The sequence below is a fragment of the Arvicanthis niloticus genome, chromosome 2, assembly GCF_011762505.2.
Source record: "Arvicanthis niloticus isolate mArvNil1 chromosome 2, mArvNil1.pat.X, whole genome shotgun sequence".
Classification (NCBI taxonomy): domain Eukaryota; kingdom Metazoa; phylum Chordata; class Mammalia; order Rodentia; family Muridae; genus Arvicanthis; species Arvicanthis niloticus.
Window position 1 is genome coordinate 5,235,981 of NC_047659.1, and position 26,894 is coordinate 5,262,874.

Below are 26,894 nucleotides of genomic sequence, written 5' to 3' on the forward strand. Positions count from 1 at the left end.
TACCCTGTAGTCACCTTGGGCCCATGTCCAAGCATGCAGAGTGGGGTTGGTCATTCTGTGTTGAAAACACCTTTTTTTTTCTTTATAACTCTCCTGCAGGGTGTAACGGGCATGGATGGCCAACCTGGCCCCAAAGGAAATGTGGTGAGTCCCGGGGGTCACATAACCTGGATTTGATGATGGTCTGTGGGCACAGTCCATGCCTGGCTGTAGAGGTCTGCATCAGCTGGAAATTGGAGTAGGAGAGCGGGCATCTTAGCCTCGGGCCCACGGCTTGGTGCTGCCCTCTGGTGGCAAAGCCTCATGCTAGAACCCCAAATTGATATTTGTTATCCCAAGTCAGCTCAGCTCGGAGTCAGAGGTCAGTCCCACAGATGAGTCTGTTAGCTCTATATCTATTCCAAGGGTGCACATTTCTACCCATAGAGTATTGCCTGGGTAGCCCTGTCACACTTCCTGTCTGATGGACACCAGGCTGCTAGGTGCAAGTCCACATGTCCTTTAGGTGTAAGGACCTCCACTGAAAGCAGGCAGACCCCCTTCCAGAAAGCTGTTTGCACACATGGATCCTGGGGTTACTGGTGGAAAAGATGAGATGTGGAAATGGGACTCCTCAAAATGGGATGTGGTTTCTACATATCTTCTTAGGGCCTTTGCCTCTGTTTTTATAGGGTCCCCAGGGAGAGCCTGGGCCCCCAGGACAGCAGGGTAATCCTGGAGCCCAGGTAAGTGTCTCAGGAAAGGTGACTTGGGGCATCAGGGGTGGGATACAGGTTCTGGTCAAGTGTCTGGCAAGTACAGACTTAGCTTTGTCACCAACATGTTTGGTACCTTGTGTATGTGTGTGTGGGGAGGGTCACTGGGAAGATGGTGGAGGGTGAAGAGGGTCCTCTGGTCAGTCCTCCCATTCCTCCACTGGTTTTTCCTCCTAGGGTCTTCCGGGTCCCCAGGGTGCCATTGGTCCTCCAGGAGAAAAGGTAGGTTGGACAGATGGATGTGTGAAGAGGGGCTGCCTTGTTCATGGGTCATGCTTCTGTGCGGGCCTGGGGGGACCTGCTGCCCTTCACTGGCAGGCATGTGCACCTTGCTATCCTGAAGTTCAGGCCTCTGGGAATGAAGCATATCAACCTTACAGCGGATGTTGAATCTTTCTCATTAATTGATCCATAGATTCATGCATCCATTAGCTTGCCATGTATGTATAGAGGTGGCAGTTTTAGCAATCCTCAAACCAGCACACACTGTAGAATATGAAGCAGTGCTTACCACATCGCCCTTCCATCAGCATCACAGAGCAAATGCAAACTGTCTAGGTCTTGACCATAAAGAAGCACTACAGAGGTAGTTCTGAGGGCATCCAGATCCTGGGAGAGCTTATTGAAATACAGTTAGCCAGGCTGTGGTAGACCTGGACCTTGTTAAGAATGTCATGGAGTGGTGGCCTGGTGGCTCTGTGACTGCACTGCCCTGCCATGGGAGAGAGTTCATGGGTGCTAGCGGGGAATCTGAGGAAGGTGCTGTGCCAGGAGCAGCCTCAGAAGACTCCTAGGATAGATGAATGTCAGGGGACGAAAAGGAAAAGGAGATGGGGTGGAGGTGCTCCCACAGCCGGACTGAAGGTACTGATGGAGGAGGCACCTCATTGGGTGCAGGGAGAACTAGATGCTGGGGGCAAGGACCACAGCAGGCATCCTTAGTGACAATGTCTAAATATTTACTTTGGGGGGTCTATAGAGAAGGATTGGACATCCCAGGAAAGGAATAAACATCAGAGGTGTTCCCTCACGGACTGTCTTGTTTGCATTAGGGTCCTTTGGGGAAACCAGGTCTCCCAGGAATGCCAGGTGCTGACGGACCCCCGGTGAGTAGTATCCCCACACCTCTCTCTCCAGGAAGCCCCTTTCCTCCCCAGAGGGGCACTGGGAGCATCGTTGCCCAGAGCCACTGTGGGTGAAGCTCTGGTCTCTGTGCTGAGTGATGACTAGATTCTGGACAAGCTTTCATACTGTATTCCTGTCATGGAGGGGATGTGACTGCACAAAGGGAGCGTTACTTATTTGTTAGGGTGTGCAAATTAGTTCCCCGAACTCAGCATCATGTTCGAAACTGTGAGGAGTACTGGGCTGGGCTCCAAACCATCACACCTGTCCCCCGGTGTGGGAAGTGAGGGGCAGGGTGTGCCAGAGGTATTTTTAGTGTTCACACATTGAGTTTGGGGGTGGGGGAGGCTGCTGGGGGGTGAGCAATGCATCTGCAGTGAGCGCAGCTGGGAGCCAGATTAGACAGCGCCTGGAAATAGCTACAGGTCCAACCTGGGGGGCAGGCTGTGCAGAAAGAGAGGAGTGGGAAGAGGAAGCAGTTAGGGGCTTGTGTGTGTGTGTGTGTGTGTGTGTGTGTGTGTGTCTGTCTGTCTGTCTGTCTGTCTGTCTGTCTATCCACACCTGCCATTCTTCCTGAAGATGTCCTCTGGTTTGAGAGGTTTTTTTTTTAATTTAATAAGTATTTTCAAAGTAAATTATTAAACTCGCCCCTCCAATTTCTCCCCTCCTCCTCCCACTTGGTGTGCTCTTTGTGTTTAGTGAAACCCAAAGAAGGCAAGATAAGATACATGAATTATTTATGACAGTTTCATTTATTATTTTAATAACACCATTAAACTGTAAATGCAGGGGGTAGACTGGGGGGGGGAGCAGCTGGAAAATGCCTCAGGTGCATGGAAGGGACTGTGGCACAAATGTGAGGACCAGAGTTCAGATCCATAGACCCCATGTAAATGCTGGGTGGTCATGGTGTGAACATACAATTCCAGCTTTGGAAAGCAGAGATGGAGGGTTCGCCAAAGCAAGCTGACTGTCAAGACCAGTTCACTGGCAATCTCTGGGTCTGTGAATGAGCTGGAACAGAGCCCAAGGGTGACTCCTGACATCGGCCTCAAGCCTCAATGTGCTCATACACACTTACATGCGTTCACATGTAAACATGCATTATACACACAACACACACACTGTACACTCACATGTAAATGTATAAAGAAAAAAGCTAAATGGGGAAGTCGAGTGTGCTAACGTGCTGGGGAAGGTTTACTATCAGCTGTCAACTCCACTCCACACTAAGGGTCACATGGAGCAGACTCCAGACTGTCTTTGGTTGGCCTGACCAAAGAAGTGTAGTGTTCCCATCTCCATGTGGACCTGCCGGGGAGTTTGGGAGCTGAGTGACTAGTATTTCCCAGTGTGTCATTTCTGTCCTTTTAACTGTCATTTATTTTGTGTTGCGCGCGCGCGCGCGCACACACACACACACACACACACACACACACACACACACGGTGTAAATGACACATTTTCTAATAGACGTTGAAGGTCAGGCAAGCCATTGCTCCATCCACCCCCATTGGCCAGCACTGGTCACAGGACCATGGCTTCGTAGTGCCCGTTTCCTGTAGCTGATGTCCACAGATGGAGGTTTATTATAGTGTGTCACATTTCTCTGGCCTCCATAGAGCTGTCTAGTTCTGGCCTGGAATTCCTCTCACCACACTGAACCCTGAGCATGGTCTCCTTTTGTATCCTGTAAGTGATTTACCCAGAACCCCCTTGCCTGGAGACTCTTTTCTCTGTTCCTGACTTTAAAGTTACTTTTCCTATTATTGTGACAAAATACTGAACAAAGGCAACTTAAGGAAGGAGGGGTTCATGGTTTAAGGGTGTACAGTCTCAGCAAGAAGCAGAGAGGTGGATGCTGGCACTCTGCTTACTTTGGTCTTTTTATTCAGTCCAGAACCTCAGCCCATGGGCTGGTACTGCCCACAGTTTGGGGGAGTCTTCACCTCAGTTAGCCTAATTTAGAAGCTTTCCCAAAGGCATGCCCTGAGGTTTGCCTCTTAGGTGATTCCACATTCTGTCAGGTCCAATACTGAAGCTTTAAAATGTGCTATGGGAGAGGCCTGGTTTCTTCCTGTCAAGGGCCCAAACACAGCAGTGAGCCAGAAAGACCTGGGGGACCCTAAACAGATCCAGCTGTCCGTGTTTGGAAGGGCAGGAAGATGGCTGGCTTTCCTTGTAGATGGATGGCTTACTGTAGATACTTAACTTGAGGAGGCCCATGGTGCTGAGGCTGTTTTCCTCTGGTGTTCCTTCAGTTTTGGTTGTGAAGAAAGAGTGAGCGACAGGCCAGGGAGATGGCTCAGTTAGGAAAGTGTTTAGCCCAGCATGCATAGAGACTGGGCATGGCACTGCAGGCCTGAGATTCTGGGGTTGTGAAAGAGAAGACAGACATATGCCTGGACCTTTACAGCCAGCCCATCTATAGAGTTTTAGGTTAAGTGAGATCCCATCTTCTAGGTTACAGTGGGGAGCAGTGGAGAAAGACACCTGATACCAGCCTCTGGCTCCTACATGCACTCACACACATGTATACACATGCCCATAAATACACACATTGGAGGGACAGAGGGACAGGAGGAGAGAGGAGAGGGGAGGAGAGAGAGAGAGAGAGAGAGAGAGAGAGAGAGAGAGAGAGAGAGAGAGAGAGAGAGAGATTGATTTAAGTCACTTCTGGTATTCTGAAATGTGATTAATTCCCCAGAGCACACAGCAAAATGACGGGTAAATGGAGCCAGTAAAAATAAAATGTGAATGTCTGTCCAAGGCTTGGAGAGAGCGCTCACGGTGTAGATTAGATCGGACCTGCCCACTTTGTGTGCACACACACACAGAAAACAATGGATTAGAAGCCTGTGCCCCGACCAGCCTCGTGACTCTGCAGCCTGGGCTGTGGAAGAGATTAATTTCCCTTTCCTCTCTCCTAATTGTCTACAATGAACATATATTACTTTTTTAATCAGAAAAATATCAAATACAAATAATTTAAGCTTTATTATTTTTCCATTATGAAAGTAACACTCACTGTAAAATATTGGGAAAATGTGCAGTGGGAGAGCTGGGAAAGGGAGGAAGAGAGAGAGAGAGAGAGAGAGAGAGAGAGAGAGAGAGAGAGAGAGAGAGAAAGAGAGAAAGTGGGAGCACAGCCTAGCCTTGCACAGCAGGAAGATTTGTCAGTGTTAAATTTTCTTCTATTCTCCCCAACCTCATGGTTACAGAATGAGCCCTGGGCCTCCCCCACTGCAGTTGCTTCCTTGCAGTTGTGTTCCTAGAAAGAACACAGCTGAGACCTATCTAAGGCACCTGGGCAGCCATGGCAATGGTGTGCCCCAGCTGCTGTCCGTCACACTCTGCTTGGTGCTTGCTGACGCCTAGGGAGTCTCTCCTTGGTATCTCTGGGTTCTCTGTGGTGTAAGCACGTGTAATTTCCAGCATGGCCCTGAAGGAATTACACATGGTGAGGACATCTGGGTTCTCTAGTGACCCTCACTACATGTCCCGGCTTATGACATCTCGTGGTGTCCACCCACCCTGACTCCTGAGCAGATCCATGTGGTGGGTGGGCACTGAGAAGAAGACCACAGGTCTACCTGTAGTGGGACACCCTCTCCTTGGTGTCTTACATTCAGTCTTGCAACCAAGAACCTCTGGTACCTTAGGCATGAGTAGGGCACACGGACCGACCACAAGGATGATCTGAAAGGCAGGTCCAGCTTGTCCTCTGGGCCAGAACAGCAGCCACAATCCACCAGTGGGTGCCTCAGTTTCCCTCCAAGGTCACTGGACTTCCACATGGGAACTTTGAGTCCCAGCTCACTTGTTAGGCTCTTTATAGAATCAATTACCTAACCAAGAGAAGCAATGAAGCACATGCCCAGCTCTTCCTGTCTGGAGACAGGACCCCAAATCTTTAACCCATTCAAGCTAGAGCGTGTGTCTGTCTTTTCTTTGCCCCCCTGAGGAAGTATGGGTCTAGAGAAGGCAAGGGGCTTGCTCAAGCATGCACAATAGTTTCAGTGTATCCAAGGTAGAATTGAGCCTCTCCCCATTGCCTGGGAAAGGTGGTAGCCAGACTGCATGTCCATAGAGAACACAGCCTTTTTGCTCTCCTCTCTCCCTGTAGCACTAACCCCAGGGTCAGTCTGGTGCACAGACCTTGTGCTGCACTGTGGAGGATGGAATTAGTCCAGGTGCAGGTAGGTGGGACATGGTCAGAGGACACAGGTGCCTCAGGTGCCTCTGCAGGGCCACCTCTCACCTTTGCTCAGTGTCTTAGGACCCAGGAACACTCTCGGATGTGACTGAGGCAATCTGAAGTACTGAAGCACTCAGTCAGGTGACAAGGTGGCCTTCTTTCTGCCCTACCTGCCTGCCCTCAGTTTCCCCAAACAGCCAGTTGCTGTGTTTGGCAGACATCATGGCCCTTGCTGGTCCTGGAACTTGCTGGTCCTGGAACTCAGGCCCCACAAGTCTTGTCTAAGTTCATTATCCCATGGACTCATCTGGATAGTGTAACTTTGAGCCTAGTCTCCTCTGTGGTCTGTGAAGTCTGCCCTGGCTGGCCTCAGGATAGCCTGCTACACACTCTTGTCATCAGATACTGTCTCTTCCATGGTCAGCCAACTGCAGGGTCACACTGCTTCTTCCCATTTTGCAGATGAAGCAGCCAAGGTCCAGGGACTGGAAGTGGCTTGGTTGCCTGTCCAGAAGTCCTTGATTTTCATTTTCTCCCCTGTAGAGGGCAGAGCGGGGGATTGGGACATAAAGACTGCTAAGGTAGGAGGCCTCTCTCTGAGCTGAGCCGGTGGCTAACTAATGAAGACCTCTCTTGTGACAGGGGCACCCTGGCAAAGAAGGTCCTCCAGGAGAGAAAGGAGGTCAGGTAGGTACCTAGTGCACCCTGCCTCAGCAGCCAGTCTCTGTATTGGTCCCCTAAGCCGGGTGGTGGCTGGGGCATGGGGTGGGGGAGGAGCAGTGCCTGAACTCTAAGCTTCAGTCAGTTATGGGAAAGGGCTTTTGACTACTGAAGGATGCCATTTCCCTAGACAGGATACCTTTGTTCCCCTCAGCTGAAAATTGCCTCACCTCAATGTCCCTAAGATGGAAACAAGTTACTTTAATGACCCTGTCTTTTCTCAACCCAGTGTTGTGTTTCCTTATATTATGTGGTAACCTCTCTCTCTCATCCCCTCCTGGCCTCCTGAAGGCTCCCAGACACAGCATCTGATTATCCTCAGACATTTTTGCTCTTTGAAAGACACCGCCCACTGTCTCCATCATCAGCATCAGTACCAGTGAGGACCACAGGCAGTGCCTCCTGCATCTCCCATAAGGCTGCTTCATAGGCTTCCTCAGAGGTTGTCCAGGTACTCACACCTGAAAGTAGCTAATGTTCTTTCTCTTTGATCTTAGGGTCCTCCGGGCCCTCAGGGTCCTATTGGCTACCCGGGTCCACGTGGAGTCAAGGTAAGAGGAACTCTGCAGCTCTGAGTCTTCATGGAAGTCAGGGTGGGATGGATGTATGGACCTGGCTGGTTCCTGGAAGCTTCTCTGTTGTTGAGCCCTGCTTTAGCCACTTTAGAGTAGCCTAGCTCCCCACTTCAGGATGCACATGCTGGAACCCCAGGCAGCATTTCTGAGCAGATGAGAATCTTGCCTGCCAGCTAGGGGACAGACTGCTACAGGATGAGGGATTACCTCCTGGTCAGCCTGTGAAGAGGCAGGGGCACTGTACTGACCACCCTCTTGTTTTTACCATTTGTCTGTACCAAACTGACCTCTGGAGCCTCTCACAGGATGTGGATCTTGTGAAGCAGGGGCATGGCCAGCCTGGGGAAGCCCTGAAACAGTCCTTTGAGCCACTGATATGTTGGAAGAAGGAAAAGACTAGTATGTCCTCTAATCCCCAGGAGGCAGTGTTTGTGAGAGACGTCCATTTGTTTACAATCGTGTTTCTGCTGGTAGAAATTCCTGGAACCTTGTTAAGTGGGACGCAGAGTTCCATAGCAATATTGAGAGCAAGGTCCCCCTTGTCCCTTCAGCACTAACTGAGTTTGCTCTGAGCTGCATGATTTAATCTTGAGTTCCAAGGTTCCTGGGGCAAAGGCACATTCCTGTGTAGAAGATGAGCATAGACAGGGTCTCTTCCTTCACTGTAACAGGCACTTTGCAGCATCCCAAAGCTCCAGGCTCTCCTCCAACCCCGTCACAGCCCCTAGCAAAAAAAGATAACAACCCCTTCCTACACACTGACACTGACATGAAGTGAAACACAGGTGTGCCCCCGTGAGTGTGCACATACTCACAAGCACACCACAAAACGACTTAAGCTTGAAGAATTTATATAAACATAATCCAGGCTGCTGCCCTCACCCATGTACCTTGTGGTGCTTTCTCTCTGTCCAGCACTGATGCAGACCCAAAGTATACAGCTGCCCTGGGGTATGGAGGGTGGAGAACTCACAACCTCAGTGCTCGGAGACTGTCCAGAATCCCTCCAAGCATGGTACCCCTGTCTAGACTTGAACCCACATGACCCTATTTCCGCGCCTCAGCAACACAGACATTCTAGTTTCAAGAGTGACGTCTTGAGGATGGCAGCCTTGGGCAGGTCAGGCTCCTCCTGAAGCATGCTTTCCTAGCATGGCCCGCTGAAGGCTCTGAGGGCCATAATTGAGCAGCAGGGCTGATTATAGGAGCTCTAACATGTGTTTATCTTACAAATTCCTGTCGCCTACCCCAAGCCTTTGGCAGCTCCTATACATGGCTAATTGCGTAAGGCTTCCTCTGCAAGCTGAAAGGTGTTTACTTTAAAATGTTTATGGAGAATGCTCTTCTTATCTGTCTATCTGATTAAAATTCACTCATAACATGAGCAATCCAGTTAGACTTGGAAGCAGAGAGGAAAGCAAGCGTTAAGACAATTTTCACAAGAGAAAGAGATAGTCCCACCCCTTGTGCTCTTGGGAACACACATGGTATTGGCCACCTCATGAGTACCAGGCCCAGGGACACAGCAGAGGTAGGTGTGGGAGCTGTCACCATTAGAGTAGAGAGATCTGATTATTTCTTACCAGATTCTTCCCAAGATAGGGTTCCGCCGTGGCCTATCTGCTGTAAGAAAAATCCCATGTTGTAGGGTTTTGCAATAGAGGCTGGAAGTTTAAGGTCAAAGTGCAAGTAGGTCATCATTTAGTGAGGATCGGTTTCTGCTTCACAACCTGGCTCTTCTCGCTGCAGCCTCCTAAGGTGGAAAGAGCAGCTTCTCTCACCCCTCCCCCCCACTCCCAGCAAGAGATGAACTCAGGGTTTGCCCACATCCAGTGAGCACTAAACCACCAAGCTAAATCTTTTTACTCTTTGTTTTGAGGAAGAATCCACTAAGCTGCCTAGGTGTCTAGTCTTAAACTCATCATCCTTCTGCTTCAGAGTCATGAGCAGTTGGGTTTGCAGGTCTGTGTCAGCAGGGCTGGACCTGAGAGTTCATCTCTGCTGGGTTCTTCTGTTTCTGTTTCTCTCCACCACGGAAGAGTGAGATGGTGGTCGGGCTCTAGCTACAACCTGAACAGACCACCCACTGTCTTCTTCTATGGAGACTTTGAGATATCCAGATAGCATGGCAGGAAAAGAACAGTGATCGGAAACTGTTGGTTCCAAGGCAGCTGGCCAGACAGGGCACACTGTACCTTCCTGGGTCCATTGGACCACAGATGTTCTTAAACTCCTGTCACTTGGGTCCATGTGGCAAGCCTTGCTCACAGACTGTGGATATGTCATGATATCTCCATGTCTGCTCCAGGCCCCTCCAGTTTTCATTTTGCTGCTGACCATTGATTCAGGTTTGAGCAAGAACAGAGCAGACTTCCTAGAGTCAGCACCCCTTCCCTAGGGCCTGTTCCAGCTATGACTGCTTTCAAAGCCAGGGGCTGCTGTCCTAATGGGCTGGGCACCTCTGCTGTCAACCCACATCCATTTATTCGGATATTTGGATGAGTGAGCAAGAGATGCTCCTACCCAGCTGCTATCCAGATTCTTCCTGTTCAGTAGCTATCCTCCTGCCCCTCCATTCCACATTCTAAGCCTTGCATCATGGGATACTGAGTAGGGATGTTGTCAACAGTGGGCTTGTCTTTTGATGCTGCAAGCCCTCCTTCCTTCCAGTGGTTAAGCTCTCAGGGTACCTGTGCACCTGGTTTGTAGCTCCTACCTTCCTGTGTCAAAGCCAGATCACAGCCTTGGCTCCTGGGTCTGTATGCTTCCACCCTTCATTCTAAAGCTCTTCTCAGCCTCAACCTCAGAACTACCAAGCCTATGTGTATCTCTGGCCAGCAGAGGGCAGCTGGTGGCACCTGGGTCCAGAAGGTGGCTCAGGCCCAGGCTGCAGCCTCAATCGTGAAGAAACTGAGCCATGTGACTCCTCTGGGGTCCTATGCAGAGGTGGCTTGAGGCCGCTCCTGGAGTCAACAGTGAGTCCATGTAGGTAAATGTCACCCTTCTCAGGACCCCAAGGTCAAAAGGCATAGACCTTGAAGCAGTGGGTCCATCTATTACTAGGTTTTATGATTTCACCTCTGTCAGCAGAGGGGCTGGGACCATTGAGAATGGAAGAAAGGGGGCCTGGCATGTGTGTGTCCTTAGAGCTGTGTCTAACAGGGATTCAATGTGGTCCACCCTGGACTGAGGCCAGCCACACTTATTACTGTGGCATTACTTGGTGAAATATCATGTCACCTTTCGATGATAATATAGAAGTAACACAAACAGACGGTGCACGGCTATTGTCTGTTGGATGTCTAGTACGCACTGGTCACTGCCCTGAGGACTTGAGATCATCCTTTTCCAACAGTAGAAACAAGGCTGGAGTCCTTGTCAATCCACTTCCAGATGGGGACCCGAGGCACACAGAAGTCTGGGACATCCTCATTGGCCACAGAAAGAGTCAGGATCTTAACCTGCCTGCCTGCATTGAGTTCTTCCTAGCTGCAGGTTTGAGGGACTCTTCCTAGAACAGGCAGGCATGTTAGCATGGGAAACCGTTGGCAGGGGTTTGGGCCTTTAGAAAGGCAAAATCAGACCTTTGAGTAATTGGTCAGGGGAAAGTTTGGATGTTTGTGCAGGAGTCAGAGGCCAGTGTAGGAGTTAGCGGCAGTGGGGGGCCTCATATGAGCCCCTATCCATCAGTGAGAGAACAGGAAATACCTCTCCCTCCAGAGATGGAGGTCTGGGGGATGAGGGCTCCTCTAAGGCTGGCACATACTGCCTGTGGAAGCCGTTCCCTCTTGGGCCATGCGTGTTTGTGATTACTTTTTCTTTTTTCTTGCGTTCACAGGGGGCAGATGGCATCCGAGGCCTGAAGGGCACCAAGGGGGAGAAGGTGAGGATCTGTGCCCTTGAGGGTGAGCTGGCTTAGCATGGTACAGGACCCAGTGGAGTTGCCTCTGAATGTGGAGGGGAATTGATGGCACCCTGAAGGAAGCTGAGGACCATGGGACTGTCAGCATCTCCCTGGGCTGGCCCAGAGCATTTACCAAGGAGACCCTAGGATGGCCACATGACTGTATTCCTTGCTCCCCCAAACCCCTGCAGGTCCCTGGCAGGCATCAGCCCTCATGGTGGTCAGTTTTCACCTGAGAGGCCCAGAATTCCTGCCCGGATTCCATCTGGGTTTACAGTCCAGTCTCAGGGCTCAGAGCCAAGACATGTGAAGGCATGTCCAGCCCGCTGACACTTAACATACAAGCCACATTGCAGAATGTGGTGCTGCCTGCCATGGCCAAGGCTGCATATGCACACAAGGCCTGTGTGGATCATCTTGGTTAATACAAAGCTAAATAATGGCACTCTGAATGCCATAGTCAGAGCGTCCAGTACCCCTGGCTGATGAGACATCCTGAGCCTTGTGGAACTGTGTGCAGCAGGCAGCCATTTTTGTCCCTTCTGTTTGGTGGTAGGAGGCCTGGCATTTGGATGTAATCTGTCTATCTCGAGCTCCATCTTATTGGCTATAGCTACTGGGTGTGGTTGCCCTTTGTGGCAGGCTCTGGAGCTTTCTGGGACACTGGGGTCCGAGGGCTGTGAGCACAGACTTCCAAGCCTGCGCTCAAACAGCTGGTACCTGCATCTGCTTGTGCTTGGAAGGTATACATTGCTTCTCACTGGGCACCTGTGGACATTTTTGGCCTCCATTCCTGAATGATCTGATAGCCTGAAAACTATTCTCTAGAGTCCGCTTTAAGGGCTACAGGTGGGAACAGCTCAAGGTAGACCCTGTGTAGTCTCGATGTGTGCTAACTACCTGGCCACCCTTGGGAAGAGCAGGCAAAAAGGTCTTCCATTTTCCACTATTTCTAGGGCACCCCCCAACCCCAACAGAGTAGAATCCTAGGGCTTCTTTTGCAAGGTCAGGAAAATGGGTTTGTCTTCTGACCAATTCAGCCAAGAACATACATGGACCTCATGGGGGTTTAGGAAAAAAGCAAATCCTCTTAGGAGCAGATGCCTCCTTGCTCCCCAGGACTCTTCCCAAGCCCCGTGTCCCAGATTTTCCATTCTGTTGGGACACTGAAGTGTCTTTTTGAAGATGGTTTTCAGAGTTCCAGCTTTACTGCTTTATCTTGTCTTGTTTGTCTTCACGAGGCAGGATGTGTCTCGTTACATTCTTAGAAGGATGTGACTGGGTTACCTGGGGGTGTTGCCTTACCACGGAAGTTCCTGACTGTTCCAAATGGCCCAGGAAAGCAGATTAAGATGACTCTCTAGGGAGATGGGTGTCTGAGGACCTGTGGCTTTGATACATTCTGTATACTGTAGCAGGTCTAGGGGATGGGTAAAGACCCAGGGTATGCAGGCCCCCTTCTGTGCAGGCTGGATGTTTCCTCCCTGGACAGCTCTCCTGCCTCTGTCTGGGGGCTCTGTGTTGTGCAGGCCCATTGTGAGTGGACAGAGTGCTGTACAGTAGAGTTCTTCTCTGCAGACTGATGTATTCTTTGTTTCTGTTCAGGGTGAAGACGGCTTCCCTGGGTTTAAAGGCGACATGGGAATAAAGGGTGACCGGGTGAGTGTTATGGGCCTAGGATTTGGACCAGGGACAAAAAGAGTGGGTTTGGGGACCTGCATGTAAGCCTGGGGTATTCAAGATCACAGAACAGCTTATCAGAAGGGAGGCAGACACTTCTGCAAAATCCTAGTCAGAGGACAGAATGTCTGGAGCCCAGGGCCTCTGTGCAGTGCTCTCTAGCCTGCTCCCCATTCTCCACTCCAAAACCAGGGCAGCTCTCACCTATACTAACTCCAAGGACAGCTGTGGTCATTGGCACTATACCCTGGGTGCTGGACAGGTGGTTAGTGAGGACTGGGGACTCTGGCTTAGAGAAAAATTTGACTTCAGAGGATGAAGAGGAAATAGGGGGTGGAAGCACTCTACACAGGCCCATAAGCAAGCCCCTGCCCAAGATGTAGCGGATGGCTGGCAGGACCATGCGCTGTTGAGGGTCTGCAGTCCTTCCTATAACCCTCCAGAGGGTTTGCTGAGATCCTGGAATTTCTTGATTCCCCAGGATGCACCCAAGTCACTTTGGAAGCCCATGCAACCCCAATGCCCTGCCATGGGCGAAGTCCCACAGCCTGCTTTCTGATAGGTTGCCCATCCCAGCTCCAGAGAAAGCTGTTGGTGCAGAAAAGGGCATGGCTTGCTCAGGTGGGGTCCCACCACAGCAAGCACAATGAGCCAGGGGTTAACAGTGGCACTGAGGCGGTTTCTAGGAGCCGATCTGCAGAGTCATCTGTTAGCTCCTGCTGAGAAGTTTCCCCACAACTTCAGAATAACTCAGAGCCTGACAGAAGGCGACACACTGTGCGCCTGGTAGCCCAGCTGTTGTACACACCTGAGTGCCGTCTATTAGTTAACTCAGGCCTGTTGTCTGCTTGTGTAATTATCCTCATAGCAGGCCCTGAAAGCACCTTTGCCCAACATTCCAGAACAAGAGGGCCTATACAACTTGACACTTGGCCACAACCCGATGGGGAGTGTCTGAAGCTACCTGCATGTCTGTCAGAGGAGAATAGAAAAGGGACTTGGTGCTCTCTTATGCTGCTGCTGAGGGTGACTGCCCCGGGTCTCCTCCAAGTGAAGGACTCTCAGTGCCTCTGGCTGAGGGCCAGAAGTCCCTTTGACTCCCCCTTTCTGCTGACCTGGCACACACAATTAGAGTCCACTTAAGTGTGGCACGAGTGTGGTGGTGCATGCCTATAATCAACGAGACAGAGGCAGTAGGGGGAGTCAAAGGGACTTCTGGCCCTCAGCCAGAGGCACTGAGAGCCCTTCACTTGGTCCCTTTAGGCATAGTCTTCATGCCTGCAAGTAGGAACACTACTGGATGAAGTCTCTGGGTCTCCTGGGTATAGCCAGATCACCTAGTTGCAGAGAGGTCCCTTGATGCCTCCTAAGGCTTCAGAAGAAGGTGAATTTGGGGACTGTGACAATTGGGTCTGGGTCAACTAAGGAACACTCCTTTGGGTGGGCCTTTTAGGACATGTCCTGGAACGATTACTGTTCCTTTAGAGAACCCAGATTAATACAGGGCAGAGCAACTCAGAGCCACTATTGGTAACCAGGTATTTTAGCCAAGAGTCCCTTAACTAGACAGAGGAGTCAGGAAGCAGAGATGGCAGCCATGGTGGCATTCAGTGCAGAGGGGCGATAACAGTCCAGCTACACCTTGGATTTGCCACTGGTTTTCAAAGAGAGGCCAGACAAGTGCAGCTCATGCTGCACAGAGGCAGCATGCCTATTTGGCAGCCCTACTCCAAGGTGGTAGGAGGGGTCAGTTAGGGGTGGAGACTGGCAAGGATCTCCCTAATCTCCTCTTTTCTGATTGCAGGGGGAGATTGGCCCACCTGGTCCCCGAGGAGAAGATGGTCCTGAAGGCCCAAAGGGTCGAGGTGGTCCCAATGGTGATCCTGGTCCCCTGGGACCCACTGGGGAGAAGGTTTGTGTTTGCAATACTATGCTCAGAGGTCTCTGAGTGCCAGGTGGCCCCTCCTATGCTCAGCATGGGTAGTGGGACTCCTGAATAGCCCATACTGCTACCCCCAGCCTTTTTGTCACCTCTCCCAGTAGGTGTGTGTGCGTCTTAGGGGTTTCACCCAAGCCACACCTGAGTACCCATCCCTATCAAATCCTGCCTCCACTTTGGGGGTGACAGAATGTTCTCACTACGGTCTGACATCATGGCATGTGCATGGGGCTCCAATAGGCACTAGACTGCCCTGTAGCAGCAGCACCTCCCACATCTTGTCCCCAGAAACCTGGGGAGGAGAGGGATTCAAGGAGTGGTTAAGCCTCCTACTACATCTGGCCCTGTGGCTAGAACTCTCACCGAGTCTTCAGAATCCTCACAGATAAGAATCTTCTTCCTGGCCATGGTACCCATCTCCTTGCTTGTTTCCACCCATGCTGGTAGGATCGGCACACCTTACTTCCTGAGGGCATAGAGACCCACTCAGTTCTGGGGGAGACCCGTGCCTCTGCACGCCAACCCCACCCCTCCAGCCTGCCCTAGCTCCTCTCAGAACACATCGCTGCCCCCTGCTTACAGAACAAGGTTGGGAAAAGTCATGTTTGTGATTTATGAGTTTTTCTTTTTTCCTGCTCCTAGGGAAAGCTTGGAGTGCCTGGATTACCAGGGTACCCAGGAAGACAAGGGCCAAAGGTAATTTAAGCCCTGCTAAGTATGTCCTGGCAGGCACTGTCTCATGTGGCACCCCTCACACTCCAGACCCCCTCTTCCACTCTCTACCTCTGTGTGGCTTCTGGACTACAGTGGAACAATGCGTTCGCTGTGATCTCATAGTCTGCAGGCAGTCTTTGGTATTAATTTGACCAAGCTCATAGAAAACACTTGCACAATGAGTTGAGCCTTTTAGAGAAGAGGGCAGAAGCGACCCCTGGTGGCCTGCTGGGGCTGCTTAGCCCCCAGCTTATCCACACCAGCCTCCTCTTAGCCCCATTTCACTTTGGAAGCATGGAGAGTGTTTATAAAGAGCAGAAGACAGGGACAACCGTTGTCTCATCTGCACGCATGTTCAGGCTGGAACAGGTCCTGAAGGCTTTGGAAATCAGTGAGAACATTATTTTCTTCTCATCCCACATTTTATTATTCATGGTTCCTCCTTAAATAATAACCACCGCCTGTGCTGGAGACCTGGTTAGCAGCATGCAGCCAGCCCACCCCAGATCTGCATCCACACCCTCTGCCGCTTGCCAACCGAAGGAGGAAGGGCTGTATGGGCAAGCGGTGGCCTATCTTCCCGTCTGCTCTGTGTGGACACACAGCTAGCTTGCAGGAGAGTGTCCCTTAGATGTGACTGCAATGTAGCCCCCCACCGAGAGCCACCCACCTGAGTGTTGGGGATGGGCTCCAGGCACATCAGCTTCTCTTCTCTTCAGGTCTCTTTCTCAGGAAGAGAGAAAAGGAGAGGGGCATCTGAGAGCAGAGGGTGGGCTATGACTAAGTGCTGGCTGCCTTGGGGATGTGAGAAACTCTGTTCTCAGGCTATGGCTAGAACAATGGCCTGGGAGTTCTCAGGCTATGGCTAGAACAGTGGCCTGGGAGTTCTGTGTTATCTACCCTAGGCCCCTTTGTTTCAATCTCCTGCCTGGGTGGCCAGGCGGACACAGAGGAGAAAGGCAAACCATGGAGGCCAGCGGACTCGTGGGATAGGATTGTTCTCAGGTTAGGGTGGTCAGACACCTGCAGGGCAGAGACTCACAAAGGGCAGTAGACAACACCCACACCGATGGGTAGTTGGCTGCCCTGAGTATGTCCTTGGGGAGCCCTTTTGATGTCTTTTTGTACATAGAGGGAGTTTGAGTGCCTGGCAGATCAAAGTCTTGAAGACCACATTTGGCCCCTGTGTGTCTATAGAAGTGACAATGTTAGATACTACAGTCCGTGCCTGGATTTACCAACTGCCACTTAAGTTCAGGTGTTATGAACAGGTCACAAAGTATGACAGCAGGACCAGTGGACAGACCTGTGAGATGCAACCCCCATTTCCAGGGAGCCTCAGCAATGCATGTTCTTCCATCATGCATCACGCCTAAACATCAGCTACCGTCGCACATCCTCTGTGTGTGGCTGAGCGGAACAGAACAGAGTATGCTAGGACTTAGCCGTGGGATTTAGATTTGGGGTCTGGAGAATGTTCAGGGAATATTTATTGAGTGGGTGGTGGGTAGCTGGACAAATGGACAATGGGAGAATAAAAAGGTAGGTGAGTGGGTATTCCACGGGTTGGTGAGTGGTAGGGTTGGGGGGGGTCTTACACAGATGATTGGCTACAAAGCAGATCTGATCAGTGGATAAGTGTGTATGTGAACTGCAGCAAGGACTCTCCCTAGTGAGCACGACAGTGTGGCCCTCGCACCTGGCTTGGTGGCCCTGTTTCATCTTCCCTCAATTCTCTTGCAGGGTTCTATTGGATTCCCTGGCTTCCCGGGCGCCAATGGAGAGAAGGGCGGCAGGGTAAGAACTGTGGTTGCTTGGTGTGTAGGTGTTGGCTCTCTGGTCAATGCCCTGTTGATTTTTCTCCACTTGTTATCGGAAGCACTTTTCAGAAGTAACTGATCTTGAGCTCTAGGCCTTTAGGTTATGGAGGCACCGTGATAGGAAGGGGCAGGGGTAAAAAGGAAGAGCATGCTGGGAAAATAAAGGCTTTTGGTGGACAGGAGCCAGGAAGCTCTTGGGGCTCCTCCAGATTCTTTTTCTGGGAGACTTTCCTGCATCCTAATTTTACAGGGAGAAAGAGGGTGTTATTTTGTTCTTTTTTGAGACCCTCCACCTCCTGGAGGCTAGGTGTGTGTCACCTTGGGTCTGTGCGCAGTTACTCCCAGACCTATAGTTCCCCGCTTAAGTAACCCTGGTTGTAAATATGGGGCAGGGCACAACATAGGCGGTTGCGCCTGTTTTCATCCTCACAGAGGTCTCTTGAGGTTCCACTTGGAGGTCATGATATCCACCTACCTTCTGTGATGTTGCTGTTGACTCATGCTTCCCCTGCAGAAGCCCTCCTGGATGCCTCTGGGTAGTGTCACAGAGCCTAAACACTGGTACCTCATCGGGAGATGGAGTCTGATGGTCATCATGGGCCTTGGACATTCAGGGCACAGAGAGGCCATTTGTGTCTGGGAACACAGAAGAAAGTGTTCCTGGCTGCCTTTCCTCCATGACACAGAGCCCACATGGTCTTCCTCATGGGACATTGCGTCATCAGAATGCCATATGTAAAGCAGAGTCTATGTGCTCTTAAAAGCCAGGGATTGACTTCAGGGTAGCTAAGACCATGCGGACAAGCCAGTGGTTACTGGCCTCACAATGTGGAAAGTAGAGCTGTCCCGGAAGCAAGCACACAGAGAGGACACTATCTATTGCCACCATCTACCCCTCTCTCATAGTCCCTTTATCTTTTATTTTCTACATATCTTCAATTTTCTCTTCATCCGTCTATCATCTGTCTGTTCATCTAGCCATCTGTCTGTCTATCCATCTATTCATCCATCTATCATTTATCATCTGTCCCTCTCTTCTCAGTCTTTTTATCTAGAGTCATCTGACTAGTGGTTGGGGGGAGGGTTGTGCCCTAAAATATTTGGAGGTACTCCCTGCAAAAAGTGGTCCTGGGTCTCACAGGTGTGGAATATGCTAGAGACAGAATGGGAAGCTCATGGGTTGTTGCTTTGCCTAAGCAAGAGCCTAATAGAAAATTGGGTACCCCTGGACCACAAGGTATGGCTGGTTTCCCTAACTGGCCATGGATGCTGGAGGTTGGGCTGGCCATGCAAACAGCCTTGGGTACAAAATCATATCCTAAATGAGTGCCAACCTGAAGGATCAGGCTGTGTCACCCTGTTCGCTTGTGCTGTGGATCCCTCAGTGACATGGGGCTTCACACAGGCAGCTCATTCACTTACACTGCACGTTTCCTAAGTCCTTGCTAAGCTAGGAGCTTACCAGGCAGGGGATGCTCCAATGACTGAACAAGATAAGGCGCAGCCAGTAACCAGTGCTCAAGGGTAATGAGCATGCAAGGAAGGAGAAACCCAACCCCTAGACCTGGGTAATTCCAGGAGGCAGAGATGTTTCTGCTGAGACCAGAAAGGGAGTGAGGGTGGGGAAGGAAGCAGAACTGCTTAGAGAAGCTGGTGTGGCTAAGCCCAGTGCAGAGGCCTGGGCTTGCGGATGGTGTGGAGGTCTTGCCTCTGCAGTGTCTTGGAGTGGGTCTTTATCCCAAGGCAGGCAGGGTTTAGTCATGGGGGTGACTCTGGGGAGAGTTTTGGTCCTGGTGGAAGAGGATAAGGAAGGGGCCAAGGGCTATGAAGCTGGCCAGTCCGTGCTGCACCCTGAAGACCAACCAGCTCTGCTTGCAGACGGCCTCTAAATATCGGATGCCAGGCAGGGTTTACATGGTGTGTGTGTGTGTGTGTGTGTGTGTGTGTGTGTGTGCGCATTTGCCACATATCCAAGTGCTACCTATACACCTCAGTCCTCTGTTACCAGAGACCTGGCTTCTGCAGAGCTAGTGGCTCGTGTCTGTGCCTGACAGTGGGAGGTTAAATGGGAAACCATCAGAAGCAAGAGTGCACTGTCAAGCCAGCTGCAGCCCAAGGTAGTGCCATGATACATGCAAAGTAGTGTCCTATGAAGAGACTGTACCCTGCGCCTTGGGGGAGGGGATCCCAGGAGAAGAAGGCTCCACTGATGTCTCCCAACAAATTCAAGGCTTTTTATACATCAGCTTGACTCCAGCTCTGGAAGAGTTGTAGGCAAGACCATTTCAGGGACCTCCTATTCTTTCCTGGCAGGGACTAGAGGCCAGATGCACCTGAGCAATTACTTTGTGGGGGAGTCCTGGAGGCATAGCCTGCTCAGCAGCTGCAGTCAGTAGGCCAAGCTCCAGTGAGGGTTAGATTACCACATGGTCTGCTGAGCACCGTGCTGCCCAAGGACCTAGATGGAACCTGGGCCATGACCTGTTTGCCTGCTTCCAAGACTTGAGTGCCTAGATGCCCCAGTACCATCAGGGCAGGCTGCACCTGGGTCCCAGGTGTGCTGCAAGGTCACATGAGACAGGAATTGTGATCCAGGTGGTGCTAAAGGTGGGAGAGGGACAGAGGTGTGAGCGGCCCAGCCTGGCTCACATACCCAGGTGAGTCAGGTTGCTTACGTGATAAGGGCACACATAATTTAGCATGAGAAGAAAGCAGACATTTTACTTAGTTTTCATATGCAAATATTTATCTGAAGCCCAAAGGATGTTGTCACAGAGCTCAAGCCTTGTAACCGGAACCAACTGTAATTCATTTGTTATGAATTGTTTCATTAAATGCCTTTAAAAATGGGAGACTGTTTTGCTTCTGAAAGTAAGCCCGCTGAAAATGCTAAGGAGAGACTCGTTCTGTGGCTTCAGCTCTAAGCTGACCTAGCTTTGTTGATAGAGACCAGGATAAACCCGGGATGAGCCTCAGAGCACGGGAGCCTCTGCACACCATCCATTTCATCTGTGTGTTGTGGGTAAACTGCACTTGCGGGCCATTATAGCTTTGCTGTGGTAAAAACCAGAAAATAAATGCCTCGTGTTCGCTTTCTGTGGTTCGGAAAATGCAGATCAGCAACAGCAAAAGGACTGAACTCCGAGAGATGCCGGGGACGCTTGGATATATGATTTATATGTTAAATTGCAGTTTCCCTTTCGCCTGCAGAGCCCGATGAAAATTTAATGCCTAATATTCTTAACAGTAGCAGAAGAAAATTATGTGTGATAGGAGTTGACTTTCTTCTCTCTTCCTGTAATGATTTCTGTGCCTACTAAAAGGAGCAGCGAGAAGAAGGGAAAGAGGGAGGGAGGGAGGGAGGGAGGGAGGGAGGGAGGGAGGGAGGGAGGGAGGGAGGGAGGGAGAAGCAAATGAACCGGCTAAGCAGAAGACATTGCCCATTGATATTTCTGCCCTTATACTCTTCCATTCAGCCCCAGATAGGCCCTCCTGGCCTCACTCCGGACTAGTGAGGTCTCTCGATAGCTCAGGGAGGGTGGCATGCTGAACATGGCTACATCCGCCCGCCCCGTATGACTCACATCCTGTTCTCTGTTTCTAGGGGACACCTGGAAAGCCAGGACCACGGGGACAGCGAGGCCCAACGGTAACCATCCTTGTGGGAAAGGATGCGAGGTGTAGATGGCTGGGCTCTGTGAGTCCGAAGCCTCTGAGCTAACTGGCCTTCCTTCTCTCTGTCCATCTGTTCAGGGCCCACGGGGTGAACGAGGCCCACGGGGCATCACAGGGAAGCCTGGCCCTAAGGTATGTCCCTGGTCCTTCAAGACATGAGAGGGTGGTCAGTGGCCTTTTCATGTAACAACGGCAAAAAAAAGAACAGTTTTCTTGAACATCAGTAAAGGGGATTCTGCCTGCTAACATCCTTCAGCAAACTTTGTGAATTGGACCACATGCTAAGGGTAACCCCCAAAAGACCCAAGACAGTCAGAGGAAGGACAGTCCTGCCACCCAGTTCTTGTGTGGCTTCAGACCCAGGAAGCCAGTCTAGCACAGATCCACTCAGGTCTGGTGGGGAAGCTTCACTTTTTTTTTTTTTTTTTTCTGGTAAAGGTGGCTGGGAACTGTAGAAATCTTTCCTAGAAGGTTCTTTCTGGTGCAGACAGAAACTGAACCTATCCCTGTAAGGACCCCTCATGCCCAGGAATGAAGCAAGTTCCCCCTGCTGTAAATCTGGGGAAAAGCCAAGCATGGCATGCTATCCAGTTCTAACCAGTAAAAATCAAGAATAGGGGGCTGAAGAGGCAGAGGACCAAGGTTTGGTTCCCAGCACCCACATGGTGGCACAAAACCATCTGTAACTGTAGTTCTGGGAGATCCGATGCCGTTTTCTGCAACAGCAGGCAAGTGTGTGATACACAGACACATGTGCAGGTAAAACAACCATATTCATACAAATTAAAAAAATAATTCCTGGGAGGGTGTCTTGTCAAGAGGAGGCTCCAGTTAGCTGAAAGTCAGAGCTGACCCATCCCTAACACACACACACACACACACACACACACACACACAGCTCATAAGAACCAGCTGGGTACATGGAATGGTCCTGAAGCTGAGCCTTGTGTTCAAATCATTTTGATGTGTTCTTGGCTGAGCACAGCCTGTGTCCAACTAGTCATGGGGACCTGTTCTGGAAATGTCACGATCCTGCTCATGCAGACTCCATAGTTGGCTGTGTGCAGAGGCAGGCTAGCACAGAGCTGAGGTTCAATGCTGCTACACAGTGCCCTGCACTGGGGTCAGGATGACCTTGAGAGAACAATCATGGTGACCTTTTTTTCTCCTTTCCCAGGGCAACTCGGGAGGTGATGGCCCAGCTGGCCCTCCGGGTGAGCGGGTAAGTCTTCCTCCAGGGGCAAATCTGGCCCCAAACATACACTTAACCCCGGGTGGGCCAGCAAAGGAGGCCAACATTGCCCTGCAAAGGAGCAGGCTTGCTGAGGCCCAAGGGTGGCTCATATACAGAAGTGATGTGTTTCCTGGGGAGAGGCCTCATCCCACCCTCTGGACCTGGCCTTAGTGTGCTAGAGGTGATTGACACCACAGAAATTAGTTCTGGACCTCATACAAAACAGATGACTTCACTGCCATGTATCTTGGCCACCAGATTTCCTAGTGAGGGAAATCTATCTATCTATCTATCTATCTATCTATCTATCTATCATCTATCTATCATCTATCTATCTATCTGTTATATGTCTGTCTATCTATCTATCTATCTATTATATGTCTATCTATCTGTTTGTTATATGTCTGTCTATCTATCTATCTATCTATCTATCTATCTATCTATCTATCTGTTATATGTCTATCTGTTATATGTCTGTCTATCTATCTATCTATCTGTTATATGTCTATCTATCTGTTATATGTCTGTCTGTCTATCTATCTATCTATCTATCCGTTATATGTCTGTCTATCTATCTATCTATCTATCTATCTATCTATCTATCTATTTATCTATCTATCCATCTGTTGTCTGTCTGTCTATCTTACTACCTCTCTTCATCTACCACCCTTCTATCTATCTTCTCTCTAGCATCTACTCCCTCTCTTCTCACTTTGTCTAGAGTCAAATGGGGAAAGCAAGGCCAGGTTAAACAGGGAAAAGCTTTTAGGTGCATCCAGAGCCACAGTGGGGAAACAGTGGGGGCTGCTAACAAGAAGAACATCTTCTCAAACTGGACATTCTCTGTTCCCAGGGACCCAATGGACCCCAAGGCCCCACCGGCTTCCCCGGACCCAAGGGTCCCCCGGTAAGTAGTGCTTTCTCCCAGGAAGTGACAGATCGGGTTCCACTGATAGTGTTCTCATCTCCCTAGGCTATGAGGAGAGGGAACAGACACACTGGTTAGGTAGGCAGTGAAGACAACCTCTGAAGCTCAGATGTTAAGGCTGTGACTGTGTCCCACCCATTCAAGCCTTCTGTTCTGGAGCATTTAGTCTGGACAGACTTCCCCTGCCATGAACATGTCCTGTGAGGCCAGCCCTGCAAGGCCCTTGCCCTGGTCTGGACCTCCCATGGCAGGTCCTGCTGTCATTGAGACCATCATGACATTCTGCCTAGGCTTGCATTAATGTCTATGGTGACCACACAAATGTAGCAGACATGGTGTCGTAAAACCTCGGAAAGGTCTTTGTTCAATTAGAGGGCCATGTCTGAAACCAAAGCTGGGTCCTTCCCGGGAACCAGATGGAAGTCCGCAGCAGGGGAAGGCTCACTCGGCCCACTCACTGCAGGGGAGGGCCCAAAAGAGAAGACAGTACATGGTAGAAGCTATCCCACGGCAAATGAGAATTCATAGCAAAGGAGGGCTTGTGTCAGGAGAAGGCCCAGGGAAAGTGAGGACCCAGGCTAGGGCAGGTTCACGTTCGCAAAGGGTCTATTGTAGGGGAAGGCACAAGGCATGCGAGGTCTATGCAGAAGTCCAGGCCAGGGAAATTCCACATTAGGGGAGGGACCATAGCCAGGGGAAGGCTCATGGAGGGAAGGGTCCCTGGCGTGGGAGGTCCACAGAGGAAAGAGCCTCAGCAGGTGGACTTCCCATGGCTGGGAAGTCCAGACCTCTGAGTTCTGGAGTTTTGGTCCCTCCTTGGTGTTTGTCAAGCTAGACATTTGAGGGCCCCAGTGCAACCAGGACACCCACCTGCTCAGGCCTGGGGAGCTGGCTGACCTCCTCTGCCTCTGTTGACCCCTTGGGGAAGCGATAGGTATCATGGGGAGAGGTTCTTCCATAACATCTAGTTCCACAATCACTGTCCCAGTTGGTGCTGGGTGATCTTTATCAAAAGCCACTAAGATGATGGTAATTTTTGTCGACTGCTTCTCTGAGCTTCCTTGTTCTGACTCTTTCCTCAGGGCCCACCAGGCAAGGACGGGCTCCCTGGACACCCTGGGCAGAGAGGGGAGACCGTGAGTATTACAAGTGCTGGGGACATGGTTGTGCCTGGCCTCTCTGGCTGGGTCTCCCACAGCCTACAACATACTGCTGGCTGCCTGGCACAGTCAGGGGTCCTTGCTCCCTGGGAAAGACCAAAGGCATTGGCAAGGCTTCCCGTGGGCCAGCCATCTGCTGTTGACTTAAAGTCAGGCTGTTGGGTGGGCAGGAGCCCTAGGATGTAACAGTGGAAACCTGACAATGGCTCTTTGCGTGTTTTAGCAGCTTTGGCCAAAGGCCATATTTAAAGCATCAGGACACAGTGCGTTGGCATCACAAGAACTGTGCCTCCAACCTTTATTTTCTGAGAATAACTGTGAGTGTAGCCTTGCTGGGACGCCACAGGCCTTACTTGGAAAAGTACCTGAGGAGGCTCTGTACTTACGGATAGCTGGTTGTTTAGGCTCCAAAACCTCATGATAAGGGCTTTGGGCCTCGGGTCTCACACAGATCCCAGCTTTGTCTCTATGGGAGATTTCAGCCTGGGGAGCTGGTGGGAAGGAGTGGAATGAAGCCTTTAGCCTCTCTGTAGAGAAGACGCTGTGCAGGAGAGATGAGATGGCTCAGTGGGTAGTGCCTGACGAGTCAGATATGGGTATCACCATATCCCCAGAACTGATATGAAAGCTTATCATGGAGTCTATAATCCTGGTGCTGGAAAAGTGGACAAGAGGATTCCTGGGACTGGCCAGCCAGCTAGGCTAGCCAGTGAGTCAGCTCTGGGTTCAGGAAGAGACCCTGTCTCAAAAAAAAACATGCATATATTTGTGACCTTGCTTGCATCTGTGACCCTGGGATTTCAGACTTTGAGCAACAGAGACCTCAGAGTGCAGGTGACATTTGTGTGTTCTTTTTGTGTGGCCCTGCCTCATCCACATTAAAGGGCAGTTTGTACCGGTGTAAGCGTTTCTCCCTGACAGGCTCCTGTGTCATTGCATCCTGTTCACTGTGCTGGGGTTGGGGTGGGGCGTCTCATGGCTGTTTGACCACCTTGTCAGATAGAGTCCTGGTACCTGCTTTAACACTTGTTAAAGTGTGAAGTACCGGCTTGTCCCCCTCTGTCTTCGAGCACACAGGGATGGGACGTGAAGTCTTTTAATTATGCCTTTGCTGGTGTTCAAGCAGCCTGTGCTGGCTGATAAATGAAGATTACCTTGCTCTTTTGTTTAGAGAGAAAAATTAAAACATTTCTTCAGAGCTTTGCACATTTTCCTCTAATGCCTTTCCAAGGAGACAAGAGAGAGGAGTTTTGCATACTGCATGCGTTTCTCCCTCAGACTCTTTCTGCAGATAATTAAGCCTCCTGTTTTGCTTGGAAAAGTATAGTTTCCAGAAACTTCTATCATGTCCAGCTACCTCTGTAGAAACAGGGGTGCTACATGCTGCTGTTGGCCATCTTGGCCATCTCTGAGACTTGTCTGGAGTTCTCTAGAATAGATTTCCTCATTTTCTTTTTTCTCTCCTCCTCCTCTTCCTCTTCCCCTTCCTCTCCTCTTCCTCTTCCCTTTCCTCTCCTCTTCCCCTTCCTCTCCTCTTCCCATTCTCCTCCTCCTCTTCCTCTCCTCTCCTCTTTTTCTCTGTCTTCCTCCTCCAATAAATACAAATGGCCATTACTTCTCCTTAATGGGAGCCAAAAGCCTGTTTCTCACTGAGGAGCAGAAGACCAGTTTCCTCCTTATCAGGCATGTCACCTTAGGGTAACTGTAGCTAGCCGGCAAGCCTTGCCAGAGCGTCGATTCTGGGTTCAGAAAGAGACTGTATCTCAAAAAGAGCATTGCCTGTGGCCTTGCCTGCACTTGTGACCCCAGGATGCCAGACTTGGAGCAACTGAGCCATCAAAGTGCTGGTGACATCCTTGTATTCTCTGTGTTCCCCCACCTCATCCACATGAAAGGGCAGTTGATACTGCTTGCCCTCCCCACTAGCGCTGCCGTGAGTACAGCTTTGTTCCGTCCTCCTCTCAGACACTTCTCCCTCCTGACCTCTCCTTCACTCTTTGCTTCTAACTGTCAGAGAACTGTGTCTTAGAAATGGCCACTTCCGTCCACTGTGTGAGCTGGGCTGAGAGAGATGAGCTCTCTTGGGTCTATAGGGCAGAGTCCGCTGTGGTTCCTGTGGCCAGTGACTTGTGTGTGTTAGTAGACTATTAACCTGCTGGCCCTGAGCCATCTGCTCACCCTCATGCCATAGTTATGACCTCTGCACAGTTAGAATGCCCTTCTCAGGCATTGGGTAGATGCACCCTTGTAAACCTGGCACCTACTGGTCGGTGCATCTCATTGCTCCTACTCAGCTCCGCCATTATGCCCCAAATCAAGCTTGACTTACTGCAGCTTCCTGCTCCATAGGAGAGTTTGGGAAGCAGAGCCGAGTGGGAGGCGAGCCTGGGCCATTCGAGGCATGAACACTCAGATCCTTGAGGAGACAAGGTCTATGAAGTGACTTTAAAGTAACGCATTAGAGCTG

At 50.7% G+C, this 26,894-nt stretch overlaps 1 protein-coding gene across 2 annotated transcripts in view; it reads left to right on the top strand.

The window, feature by feature from the left end:
* Positions 1–26,894, top strand: part of Col5a1 (collagen type V alpha 1 chain) — a 154,001-nt gene that overhangs the window by 88,916 nt on the left and 38,191 nt on the right. For both annotated transcript variants that reach the window (XM_034496506.2, XM_034496507.2), the window contains exons 22-37: positions 100–144; positions 672–725; positions 933–977; positions 1,808–1,861; positions 6,721–6,765; positions 7,296–7,349; positions 11,212–11,256; positions 12,883–12,936; positions 14,762–14,869; positions 15,539–15,592; positions 17,354–17,407; positions 21,035–21,079; positions 21,184–21,237; positions 22,283–22,327; positions 23,193–23,246; positions 24,350–24,403. In XM_034496506.2, coding sequence (XP_034352397.1) covers positions 100–144; positions 672–725; positions 933–977; positions 1,808–1,861; positions 6,721–6,765; positions 7,296–7,349; positions 11,212–11,256; positions 12,883–12,936; positions 14,762–14,869; positions 15,539–15,592; positions 17,354–17,407; positions 21,035–21,079; positions 21,184–21,237; positions 22,283–22,327; positions 23,193–23,246; positions 24,350–24,403 — 864 coding nt within the window. The remainder of the gene's footprint in view (positions 1–99; positions 145–671; positions 726–932; positions 978–1,807; positions 1,862–6,720; positions 6,766–7,295; positions 7,350–11,211; positions 11,257–12,882; positions 12,937–14,761; positions 14,870–15,538; positions 15,593–17,353; positions 17,408–21,034; positions 21,080–21,183; positions 21,238–22,282; positions 22,328–23,192; positions 23,247–24,349; positions 24,404–26,894) is intronic.